The sequence below is a fragment of the Acanthochromis polyacanthus genome, chromosome 16 (assembly GCF_021347895.1).
Source record: "Acanthochromis polyacanthus isolate Apoly-LR-REF ecotype Palm Island chromosome 16, KAUST_Apoly_ChrSc, whole genome shotgun sequence".
Lineage (NCBI taxonomy): Eukaryota > Metazoa > Chordata > Actinopteri > Pomacentridae > Acanthochromis > Acanthochromis polyacanthus.
Window position 1 is genome coordinate 21,616,604 of NC_067128.1, and position 13,381 is coordinate 21,629,984.

At 49.6% G+C, this 13,381-nt stretch overlaps 1 protein-coding gene across 2 annotated transcripts in view; it reads left to right on the forward strand.

Annotated features, from left to right (window-relative positions):
• Positions 1-13,381, forward strand: part of lama2 (laminin, alpha 2) — a 351,505-nt gene that overhangs the window by 217,601 nt on the left and 120,523 nt on the right. For both annotated transcript variants that reach the window (XM_051960749.1, XM_051960750.1), the window contains exons 25-26: positions 923-1,054; positions 8,308-8,412. In XM_051960749.1, coding sequence (XP_051816709.1) covers positions 923-1,054; positions 8,308-8,412 — 237 coding nt within the window. The remainder of the gene's footprint in view (positions 1-922; positions 1,055-8,307; positions 8,413-13,381) is intronic.

Consider the following 13,381-nt stretch of genomic DNA (forward strand, 5'->3'; position numbering starts at 1 on the left):
ATGATAATTATGGTATTTCTGCAGCTTTTGCCTCAGAGCGCACACAACACACATCTGTTTTTTTTGGGTTTTCATCTTTGATTGAGACATTTGTCAACCGTAATACTGCAATGATGTTACCAAATTGTTTTTATTTAGAACACTATGCTGCCACAGCACTTTATTAGCAGGTGGAGTTTTAATGCCCTCTGAACCTCAAGCAGTTTCTTAGTGTTCATTTATGTTTTTTTTTCTTTTTCTGCCACACTTTTCTTCACTGTCAGCTCATTTTTCACTGCTATACAGAGATGTGCACCTCTATGGAAACAGCCCAACCAAGGCTAGAAGACCTCAAAAAAAGATTTTGTGCAATATTGCACAGTTTTAATAAATCATAAATCATGAGAAATATCAAAAATGGGTTGAATTTCTTTGATTATTTAATCTACATTTGTTCAGTTGTGATTAATGGATTTGTTTAACTTCCCTGAAGGAACTGGATGTTACATATAGTTAGACAAGGACTGTCAGAAACTTATAAATCTAATCATTCTTTTTGTTCTTACAGTTTCTGACTACTAAATGCTGTAATTTTAGCATGTTTTTAAGGATAGCACATCATTCAACTTGCCAGTGATTTTTGGGGTGCAGTGGCCTAAAGCCATTTCACTCCCTCTCCTCATGCATGCATGCAACCTTTCATGTTCACGTTTGGACACCTCAGTCAAAACTCGGTTTCGAATATGTGATGTGAAGTTCAGACATGCAGTGTAATCTTTTATTTTACTGGAATCCAATACAACTCATCTGGGAAACCTGCAGGTTGACTTTTGGCTACAGTCTGTCACAACAAATGTTTATGTTCTACAAAGAAACATTTGTTGGAGTAATATCTGAGTTTTCACAGCAGAAACAATATCAGTGTTCATGTTTTTGTATTTAGGAGTGTGGTTGCAGTGTGATCGGCTCGGTGACCCAGCAATGCAACGTGAATACAGGCTGCTGCTTCTGTCGTGACTCCTTCAGAGGAGAAAAATGCAATGAATGTCAGATTGGATACAGAGACTTCCCTCAGGTAAATGATCCAAATTAATGCTACTAATGTTGCTGTTACTGTAAAATGCCTTTTATTTTTATTGATGTAAGAGAGGAGACACTGGAGAGAATGTCTGATGAGATTCAATCATAATTGTTTGAGTTTTTGTAACTCTGCTTTGATAACGGAGAGGGCTTTTCATAGACGTGGCAATGTTATTGTTGATTTTTGTAAGCACTGAAGGCCTCAATTAAAGAATTTGTTCCCTGCTTGATTGATAGACTCCTAAAAATGCCATCACACCAATGGTTTCCTGTAGATCTGAAGCCATTTTTATACCAGAGCCAAACTTTTCGGGAACACATCAACATACACCCAGACAATTTCATGTTTTTCATGAAAACTCACACTTTTATTCATATGTTCACATAATTGCACAAGGCTTTTCTAATCATCAGTTAGCCTTTCAACACGATTAGCTAACACAATGTAGCATTAGAACACAAAAGTGATGGTTGCTGGAAATAGGCCTTTGTAGCCCTATGTAGATGTTCCATTAAAAATCAGTCTTTTCCAGCTAGAGTAGTCATTTACCAGATAAACAAGACTGTATTTCTGATTCATTTAGTGTTATCTTCTTTGAAAAAAACTGCTTTTCTTTCAAAAACAAGGACATTTGTAAGTGACCTCAAACTTCTGAACGGTAGTGTATACTTCTTTATCAGAGGTGCCTTATTTGAAATAAATAGATGAACAACATGCTGTACACAGGGGTGAAAGTAAGCCAGAACTGTCCGGTACTGCGTACGGGCAAAAGATCTGGTGGCGGTACGCCAGCCCGATCTCACGAGGATTCGTGAAACTGTCACGTAATTTTTTGTTTCGGTTTCGTGCGCACCAACACGATTTCGTCATGTTTTTCGTGCCACTCACCACGAAATGCACACCAATGTATTTTAAACGGCGGACTTTTCGTGCCACTCAGAACGTATTTCAAACGAATGGGTATATTATATTTTTAAAGTAAAACCGTGGCGAATCCAACGCAGGCAGGAGTGGGGGGTCCAGGCAGGAGTGGGGGGTCCAGGCAGGAGTGGGAGTTCCCGGGCAGCTGAACTGAAGAAGGCAGGAGAAAACAAGATCAGAAAACACGGCAGAAACTCAAAACAGAAAATGCTGAAGGCTAGAGCGCAAACCGAACTGCATGGTTCTTGTTCAATACTCTGGCAGGGAGTGGAAGGCTGAGCCGGTCTTTATTGCAGAGGTGAGTCGTTAGTGAGATGGTTGTCAGCTGCCCGGGAGACGTGGAGATAGTTGATTGCCTGAGTGGAGTCAGCTGGAGAAGCTAGACTCCACTCAGGCACCGAGCTGTAGGGGAAGGACAGGACAGAGGAGCGGATGGAAGATAGACAGGCCAGGCAGGGCAGAGGAACAGATGAGACAGGCGGGGCAGAGGAGTGGATGAGGGACAGGCAGGGCAGAGGAGTGGATGAGGGACAGGCAGGGCAGAGGAAACAGGAGAGGGGGAGAAAAGCAGATGGGAAAAGGGGTATTTGGGGATGTCAGGTGGGAAGGATGGGGGTGAGGAGGGAGCCCTGACAGCACCCCCCCCTCAATGGGCGCCTCCTGGCGCCCTACGGAGCCAGCCGGGGCGAGAACCCCCGGCTACCAAGGGCAGCCAGGAGCCCCCACAGGGGAAACTTGAAGGGCCCACAGGGGAAACTTGAAGGGCCCACAGGGGAAACTTGAAGGGCCCACAGGGGAAACTTGAAGGGCCCACAGGGGAAACTTGAAGGGCCCACAGGGGAAACTTGAAGGGCCCACAGGGGAAACTTGAAGGGCCCACAGGGGAAACTGGAAGGGCCCACAGGGGAAACTGGAAGGGCCCACAGGGGAAACTGGAAGGGCCCACAGGGGAAACTGGACTGGGGCAGGATTGGGACTGGGCAGAACTGGGCAGGACTGAACTGAGGGCAGGACTGGGCAGGACTGAACTGAGGGCAGGACTGAACTGAGCGGAGCTGAGGGAAGGGCCGGACTGGACTGAGTGAAGGGAAGGGCCGGACTGGACTGAGTGAAGGGAAGGGCCGGACAGAACTAGCAGGGCAGTAGCTCTGGGGGTCGGCCCGAAGGCTCAACTGGCCGAGCATGGATAGGGCGGAGGGTCCGCTCCGGAGGACGGACCGTGGGCCGGACTGGCTGGGGATGGACAGGACGGAGAGTCCGTTCCGGTGGGCGGCCCGGGGGTCGGGCTGGCCGTGGATGGGCAGGACGGAGTGTCCGTTCCGGTGGGCGGCCCGGGGGTCGGGCTGGCCGTGGATGGGCAGGACGGAGTGTCCGTTCCGGTGGGCGGCCCGGTCGAGGCTGGGCAAGCCAGAGGGTCCGTTCCGGGGGGCGGCCCAGAGGCGGTAGAGGCCAAGGCCGGACGGGCCGGAGGGTCCGCTTCGGGGGACGGCCCGAAGGCGGGACAGGTCGAGGCCGGACCGGCCTAAGGGTCCGCTTCGTGGACCGGACTGGTCGAGGCAGGACAAGCCGGAGGGTCCGTTCTGGGGGACGGCCAGAAGGCGGGACGGGTTGAGATAGGACAGGGCGGAGGGCACGCTTCAGAGGGAGGCCTGGAGGCGGGGCCGGCCGAAGCTGGACTCGCCGGAGGGTCCTCCTCCGAGGACGGCCTGGGGTCCAGACAGACATACGGGGCCGCTCCGGTGGACGGCCCAGGGACTGGGCAGGTAGGGACCGGACAGACAGGCGGGGCCGCTCCGGCGGACGGCTCCGAGGCCGGACAGACAGGCGGGGCCGCTCCGGCGGACGGCTCCGAGGCCGGACAGACAGGCGGGGCCGCTCCGGCGGACGGCTCCGAGGCCGGACAGACAGGCGGGGCCGCTCCGGCGGACGGCTCCGAGGCCGGACAGACAGGCGGGGCCGCTCCGGCGGACGGCCCGGGGGCCGGACAGACTGGCGGGGCCGCTCCGGCGGACGGCTCCGTGGCCGGACAGACAGGCGGGGCCGCTCCGGCGGACGGCCCGGGGGCCGGACAGACTGGAGGGGCCGCTCCGGCGGACGGCCCGGGGGCCGGACAGACTGGAGGGGCCGCTCCGGCGGACGGCCCGGGGGCCGGACAGGGCAGAGGGGCCGCTCCGGCGGACAGCCCGGGGGCCGGACAGGGCAGAGGGGCCGCTCCGGCGGACGGCCCGGGGGCCGGACTGGGGGCAGAGCCGGGTCCGATGGGTCCTCCGGGGGCGGCGCAGGGGCCAGGGGCCCCTCCGGGGGCGGCGCAGGATGGGAGGCGCAAAGCCTCTTCCTGGACTCGGGGAAGACCTTAGTCCTTTTTAAGGTTGCCGAGGTTCCAGGGAGCGGGGGCGGAGCGTCGTCGACCTCCTCGGGGAGCGGGGGCGGAGCGTCGTCGACCTCCTCGGGGAGCGGGGGCGGAGCGTCGTCGACCTCCGCGGGAACTGGGGGCGGAGCCGGGAGCCCCTCCAGGGGCGGAACCGGGAGCCCCTCCGGGGGCGGAACCGGGAGCCCCTCCGGGGGCGGAACCGGGAGCCCCTCCGGGGGCGGAACAGGAGCCGGGGACTGGAGCCCCTCCGGGGGCGGAACAGGAGCCGGGGACTGGAGCCCCTCCGGGGGCGGAACAGGAGCCGGGGGCGGGTCTGGAGGGGAGGCCTTAAGCCTTTCGACGGCAGCCGAAGTCCTGGGGGCCGGAGGCGGTGCGTCGACCTCCGCGGGAACAGGAGGCGGTGCGTCGACCTCCGCGGGAACAGGAGGCGGTGCGTCGACCTCCGCGGGAACAGGAGGCGGTGCGTCGACCTCCGCGGGAACAGGAGGCGGTGCGTCGACCACCGCGGGAACTGGAGGCGGTGCGTCGACCACCGCGGGAACTGGAGGCGGTGCGTCGACCACCGCGGGAACTGGAGGCGGTGCGTCGACCACCGCGGGAACTGGAGGCGGTGCGTCGACCACCGCGGGAACTGGAGGCGGTGCGTCGACCACCGCGGGAACTGGAGGCGGTGCGTCGACCACCGCGGGAACTGGAGGTGGGTGGCTGCCATGGGGAAGTGTGACGGAGCTGTCCAGGAAGTCCAGTATCTCCTTGGGTAGGCGGCAGGTTAGCTCAGGCCTCTGGGCTGCTAACCTGCGCGCCAGGACTATCGTGCTCTCCTTGCCAGACTCCTTCCACTCCCACCAGAGGTCGCTTAAGGCATAAAAGAAAACGCTGTTCTCCTTGCATGAAAAGAAGAAAACATAGGACGAACCTGCAGTCTGGGTCGGCACCTGGCTCGGGGGTACCGAGGACTGGGTCGGGGTCCGGTTCTGGGGAGCAGAGGTCGGGGTCCGGTTCTGGGGAGCAGAGGTCGGGGTCCGGTTCTGGGGAGCAGAGGTCGGGGTCCGGTTCAAAAAGATGGCTCCCGTGTGGACTGGAGACGGAGGGCCGGAGTGCGGTCTCGCTGAAGCAGAACCCAGGGAACCATGGTGCCTCTTGGAAGGCAATTTTACTGCCCAACGGGTTCCCCAGAAGGGAGAGGAGGAGTCATTCATCGACATGGTGGCTGGGAACTAGACAGGGGGCTCCAACAAAATTAACCGGGGGGTGTACTGGGCTTGACTGGATTTTAACAAAAGAAGAGTTACTCACAGGACTGACGGTGACCAGACGAGGAGCAGAGCAGAGGGATTCCAATTACGGGGACGGCGAGGGCTGTGAAGGGGAGAGGATTGGTCCAACCCCGGTAGTGGGCTCTCTGGGTCCGTTTGTTGGCCAGAGTATTCTGTCACGAACTGAGCTGGTGGACCTGAGCAGACAACCACACTACCAGGGCTGGCTGAGTGCAAGTGGTTTATTGATTGGGGTGAAAATGGTGGCTAGGTGGGGGAAAACCAGGGTGTAGGAGCGGGGAGTTCCGGGCAGGAGTGGGGGTCCAGGCAGGAGTAGGGGTCCAGGCAGGAGTGGGGGTCCAGGCAGGAGTGGGGGTCCAGGCAGGAGTGGGGGTCCAGGCAGGAGTGGGGGTCCAGGCAGGAGTGGGGGTCCAGGCCGGAGTGGGGGATCCAGGCCGGAGTGGGGGGTCCAGGCAGGAGTGGGGGGTCCAGGCAGGAGTGGGGGGTCCAGGCAGGAGTGGGGGGTCCAGGCAGGAGTGGGGGTTCCAGGCAGGAGTGGGGGTTCCAGGCAGGAGTGGGAGTTCCCGGGCAGCTGAACTGAAGAAGGCAGGAGAAAACAAGGTCAGAAAACACGGCAGAAACTCAAAACAGAAAATGCTGAAGGCTAGAGCGCAAACCGAACTGCATGGTTCTTGTTCAATACTCTGGCAGGGAGTGGAAGGCTGAGCCGGTCTTTATTGCAGAGGTGAGTCGTTAGTGAGATGGTTGTCAGCTGCCCGGGAGACGTGGAGATAGTTGATTGCCTGAGTGGAGTCAGCTGGAGAAGCTAGACTCCACTCAGGCACCGAGCTGTAGGGGAAGGACAGGACAGAGGAGCGGATGGAAGATAGACAGGCCAGGCAGGGCAGAGGAACAGATGAGACAGGCGGGGCAGAGGAGTGGATGAGGGACAGGCAGGGCAGAGGAGTGGATGAGGGACAGGCAGGGCAGAGGAAACAGGAGAGGGGGAGAAAAGCAGATGGGAAAAGGGGTATTTGGGGATGTCAGGTGGGAAGGATGGGGGTGAGGAGGGAGCCCTGACACTTTCAGATGTGATTACCACAGCGGGTTTCGTTGTGAGCAACACGAAAAACATTTTGTGGTGAGCGGCACGAAAAACATGACGAAATCGTGTTGGTGCGCACGAAACCGAAACAAAAATTTACGTGACAGTTTCACGAATCCCCGTGAGACCGGGTTGGGTACGCAGTACCAGGAAAAGATCCAGTGGTGGTACGCCGCTTTTCCACCGGTACGCCGCCCGTCTGCCTGCTATCGACCATTCACTCAGCAGTACGTGAGTGCGCATGTGTGTCTACTTTCCGTAGCACAGCGACTGCTATGGCCAATAGCAGCCAATAGCAAGGAGGTGTGCTTGATTTATTGCACTGGGACATTTCCCACAACTCGTCAATAGACATCAACAAGCGCTGCTTGCGCCGGGACGGGGCAAGCAGTAAATTACACCTGAAATTCCACACGTTCTTGTGATTGGCTGAAAAGCTTTAAACTGGATTTACAGCAGTTATCATCGACAGATGCATATTTTAAATCAAAAACAGAGAGAAGCACTACAAAACTGTCAAAAAAAATTTTGTCAAAGTAATAATGCAGAGGAAAATAACCTCTTTGATTAAAAGAAAAGACAGGGACACTGAAGAAGGGTTACCACAGAATATCAGAAACTAACTGCTACCACTATAACTACTTTAGGCCTCTGTGGAAAATCTTTTAGGTGATGTGTTTTGATGGTTAGTTCCATTCTGAGTGTTTGCTCGTGACCTCATGTCTGTTCTTAGAGCCTTGTATTCTGGATGTTTATCAGTGTTTCAATTCAAGCAAAAAGTTTACCGTATTTTCAAGTGTTATTAATTCCTACCTGTTCCATTGGCCTACAGTGAAAAATTAATGTTTTTATTTGTTTGTGTTTTAACTTTGCTATTTTTTAAATATATGACTTTAGAGCGAGACAACGGTTTTAGTAATAGTACCTGCAAGAATTTAAAACTACTTTCACCCCTGGCTGTACATAAAACATGTTGGCAGATACTGGGTACAGGTGTTATTCAATAACACATGAGAGTGGAATTGTGATGTTTTTACTCTTGATTCCAATGATCACAAGTTATACAAAAGTACTTTTAACAAAACATCACCGTCATCTTATCAGCGCCATGTTAGGCAAAACTTCACTGAATTTTACTGTACTTTCTTCTGTATTCTGTATTTTTCAAATTGAAGGCATCAGGTTTTCAGAAAGGGCACACATACTTACATATTTTTAGATTTGATGTTTGCTTCATTTTATGTGTGTTCATATTAGAGGACTAGTTTTTCATAAATAAAACTGTAACCAAATAAGAAGCACTGAACGATTCTTTTGTGAGTGCAGTGCTCAGAGAAACTTCATTTTTCACACAGTTAGAACTTAGTATCTTTGGCCGAAAGGGAAAATAACTGGACAACTTTGTTTTTTGTGTTTCTCCAAACTTTGCAACTGACATGGGAGTGAGACGATAATGAAAGCATTTTCATTTTGGAGGGAAGTTTAATGGTTTGGTGAAGCATAAAGCTAGGACACACTCTGGTAATTCTTCTCTCAGCCTGTTATGTTGTTGATAACAGAAACTGGGCATTGTGTGCATCTGCATTTCCCACAGTGCACCCAGTGCAAGTGCAACATCTCAGGATCGGACAGCCAGACCTGTGACCTGGAGAGAGGAGTGTGTGGCTGTGCTGACCGAACAGGAAAATGTAGCTGCAAGGTACAGTAAGCACACACTTCTGCTTGTGATGGTCCAACATGATCATATGGTGCATTTTTTTGCTTTCTATATCTTTCTATATCTTAGCCTATTCATGGTATGACACTCAACAGTACACGGACACAGACACTTTAAGAAGTCCAGTAATTACTCCGCCAAGGAACAGGATGGAGTTATGTGACAATTGGCGTTGGTTTGTCTGTCTATCTGTCAGCAGTGTTACTCATAAACGAATGGATTTGAATGAAATTTTCAATGAAGGTCATGAAATGACTAGGGCTGGACCCGAATATCCGAATATTCGTTCGCTACGGCACTATCCAGATATTAATTTTGGTATCTGAATATTCTGAATAACTCGTCTCTTTCCTGTCCCTTCGGCCCATTTCGGCTCATCCCACCGTGTTCTTCGGCTCATTTCGGCTCTTCGATTCGTGTTTGTAAATACCACCCGAATGGCTGGGTGGCTGCCGACTCTGACGTCACGCTTCACTTCGTTGCATGAACACAAGACAAGATGCTGAAGACCGGTTTTTGGGAATTCTTCAGTTTAACTAAAGACTAAACGAAGGCAAAATGGGGACCTGGGAGACCAGACGAACGGATCCGAATATTCGGGCCGTCTCCGCCGTCGCTGCCACGCCGCTGCGCCGCCGCACGAACCAGACGAACGGATCCGAATATTTGGGCCGTCTCCGCCGCCGCGCACCCCCCCGGTCAGGGGTTACGGGGCGGAACGAATATCCGGATATTCGTCTTTAATAGGGCCTGAATATTTGGAGGCCAGAATCTGTGGATCCAGAGTCTGGATCCACGGATTTGTTAAAGATTGCGAGATAGCCGCACGGCATCACTGTAACTATGACTACAAGTGGACACTACATCAGCTGCCTGCTGATGATTACATGATTGTGATCTTACTGCAAACCAACCGCTGTGGACCACAAATTTCATCCATCAGAAATCATACAATGACTTGGTAGAGTACTGCATTCTCTCAGTCCTTTTCTTGTGTTTGTGGGAAAATGAGAGTGGAATGTGGCATTTATTATTCTGCATCTTACCAGAGATGATAGTTAAGTTTTAAATGTCAATGCAGATTTAAAAACATACTTCACATGCTTTCTCTGTCCTTTCTGCCTGTATTGAGAGACAGCCCTTGTTTGTGTTTTATAGTATGTGTGTGCTTATGTGCAATTATTTCAGTAAATGTCACAGTTCTGAGTATGATAAGCATCCATACAACACATACACACACACACACACACACACACACACGCACACACGCACACACACATATTATGTTTTTCTATCATTGTGGGGACTTACCATTGACTCCCATTCATATCTAACCCCTAACCCTAACCCTAACCTTAACCAAACCCTAACCCTAACCAAAACAATGGCTAACTCTAAAGAAACGTTTTGCATTTTTACTTTTTTCAGTAACAACAACATGGCCAAGAAAACACTGTTTAAATTTGTGGGGCCCGAAATGAGGTCCCCACAAGTGACATAGTTTTCGGTTTTCCTACTGTTGTGGGGACATTTGGTCCCCCACAATGTAGCAAAAGCTAGAACACGCACACACACGCACACACACACACACACACACACACACACACACACACACACACACACACACACACACACACACACACACACACATTTAGAACTTCTATAATGCATTTTATTTGTAACATTCTTTTCTCTCCTCTGACTCTCAAAGAGTTCTAGAATCTTCCATCTGTGTCTTTGTGTGTGTTAGTATTTTGTTCTTCAATTATCTCAACAACCTTGATGTGTGAGTCGCTGGGACCTCGAGGAAGTGCAGCGTTCACTAAATACATGTAGGTAATGATGTGGAAACTAAGTCCCAAATCAAGGACCAGAGCCTACAACTTGACCGTGTTCTAATATCTAAAAAGTTTCTTTAAAGATCTTCAAAAGTCACCAGGAAAAGTCAGCATTCAAGGGCAGCAGAGTTTAATGTTGACAAAAAAAAACCAGGAGCAGTTCTTCAAAGTGGTAACACCACAGGAAGTACTGAAATAACTAAGTTGTGTAACTGAACTGTGCATCATCTTTATGCTGTGAGAGTCAGTTCTTCCATGCCTATAGGGCGTATTATTGAATAGACAGTTTTGACACCATTATATTTTTCTGAATCCATTGGTCAGATCTTGACATCAGGTTACCATATTCCACTGCTAGATCACACCAAGTGCAACACAATACAATGTGAAGACAGTCGCCAGGGGGCAACAAACAGTCAGGGGCAGCACCTCAGAACATTACACTACACAAGTATATTAAAAAGAGTACATAAATCAAGAGTCTTAATGGCTTTTGGCACATTAGGTTATCATTAAGCCATATTTTACAGAGAACACACCCAGACATGTTCAGACTTTCCCTAGCCTAAAAAGCCTAAAGGCTGTATTGCCTTAAGTGTACACTTGTGTTTTGAGTACTCCATATTTATTTTTTTTTAAAAGCATGCGATTTGTCTTCACACCAAAAGTGCATGTTTTACTTTATGATCTTCCACCTACATTCCAGACCTTTTTTTCCCTTAATCTTCTCACAGACACACAATATCATCAAAGCATCATTTATCAATATGTATTTCATACATGTTTCAACACTACTCATTAGTTTACCATGATAATGTCATCTTTTACTTTTAGCACATTGTACCAGAAAAAATATTACACTACAGTAACAGAGAAAACTCTGTTTTTGTTTACATGGTGGAAGAAATTGACCCAAAGGCAAAATTTTTTTTAAAAAAAGGAGCTGCACTTGCTTGACTTTAAGTTTTTGTTCTGAAACAAAACTGTCAGACAAGAAATGAAACATCTTCAAGAAGTTCAACCAGTCCAGTTGCCTTGTTTGACAGCATTATCTCAGTAACAACTAGTAAGGGCTCATTTTTCATTTTCAGACCCACTTTGTAGTTTGGAGAAACACTTATTAAAGCGATAGACCAGTTGGTAGAGATGTCAGAAGGTAGACTCTGAAGCAGTTTGCACAAGTATGGAATTTACCCTTTTCTTCCTGCTGTTTTTGTTCTTCTGTCTCTTCCCTCCCCTCTTTTTTCTGTCTTGTTATCTTTGCTCTTCTTGAAAAATTGGAGGAGTCTCCCTTTGGTTTTCTTTTGAGTCAAAGCTCCTGCAGCTCATTTTTCTTTTGTGACAATTCCTTGATTTTCCGCTGCAGGTCCTTTGTTGCTTTCTTTGACCTCATGGTTCCTGAGCATCTCTCGCTTCTTCTGCTCTCTCACAGCAGCATCTTTTCTGAGCTGCTGTACAGTGTTGTACTCAGTTGTCCAGGTTTCTTCTTTCTCGAGTTTGTTGTTGGCTTCTAGCAGCTGCTCCTCGGTTTTGAAGAGTGTTACAGAGAGATTCTCATTGCTCCTGTTGAGCCTGCAGACTTCCTGCTCTCTGATGGAGATCTGCTGTTGCAGGAAATCATTTTTGTCTGTCTGCTGATTGGCCCTGGAGTTTTTCAGGAGCTTCTCTCCAGACTCCTGATCTGGAGGAAGCTCTTGTGAGCTTGGTGATTGAACTGTGCCTTTTCTGCCTGGAGCTTTTCAACGACTCTATCCATTTGCTTGATGAGCTCCTGCAGAGGGTTGCGCTGCTGCATCAGTTGCATCTTCTCCTCCAGGTCTTGAGTCTTTTTTTCCATCTTGTGTTTGTCCTCCTGCAGTTTGGTGTTCTCTTCCTGCAGACTTTTATTTCTGTCCTCCAAGGACTTTGATTTGCTTCTTCAGACCCTTCTTTTCTTCTTGATCTTCTTTTTTCTGGTGGTTTTTGGTTTCTTGAAACTTTGCAGAGACTCTCATTTTCCAGTATGAGATCTGAGATTTTATCTTCTCTCAGGATGAGCTATTCTCTGACCTCTTCCTCAGCATCTATGACATCAGCAGAATTCATACTTGGAGTCTGGACCTGTGAAGAGGCCTGTTCCTCTCTGCTCTTTGACCTTGTCTTTACCTTTAACAATGTCAGCCCACTGTCATGCTTGGAGTTGAGGTTTTTACAGAGGCCTGGTCTTGCTCGGTGACCCTATTCTGGCTCTTGGCCTCCAGCTGTTCTCGCAGCTCTCTTAGCTGCCTGCTCTGGCTCATCAACAGTTCCTCCAGCTAGCAGCCTTTGGCCTTGCTGGTCAGGGTGCAGCGGAGGAAGTCTGTGTTAGATGGTGGTTCTGTAGAACATCTGTCGGTCTTTTAGAAGAAAACAGCAGGTGTTCTGATGGTTTAGGTATATTCCTGCATTCATATGCATACATTTACAGTGTTGACTGCAAAGTTAACTGCCTTTGTAAATTTTAGAACCAAACAAATTAGAAAATAACTGAAAGAAAATGAATCACTACATTTATATAGGTGCAAATATTATAATCAGTAGATATGTACAGACTCGGAAACACCCCCACAATTTAATCAATTGTTCCTCGTACCATTTCTGATGAATAAGTCCCAATAAGTCTGCAGTGGTGGATTTGTAGTAGGATCACAATTGTGATCGTCAGCAGGCGGCTGATGTAGTGTTCACTTGTAGTCATAGTTAAAATGATGCTGTGCTGCTGTCTCACAATGATACAGAAATTCTTAACAAATCCATGGATCCAGACTTTAAACCGTATCACTGCCAAAATGTAATCACTTGGTCCTTGTGTCATCTCTGACCTTCCTGAAAAAATTATCCATCAGTGTAATCCATCAGTTCGTTTTTGAGTAATGTTGGGCACGGACAGACTAACACACAGACAAACCAACGCCAATCATCATGTTACTCCACTGTGTTCCTTGGTGGAATAATTACAATATGAAATACAGCACAGTAAGAGACAAACAAACCAAACACACACAGTTACGAAGGGCTTCACTCACACACACACACACACACACACACACATAGACTTGCAAGGTGAAGACAGTAGTAGCTATGATAATGCAGCT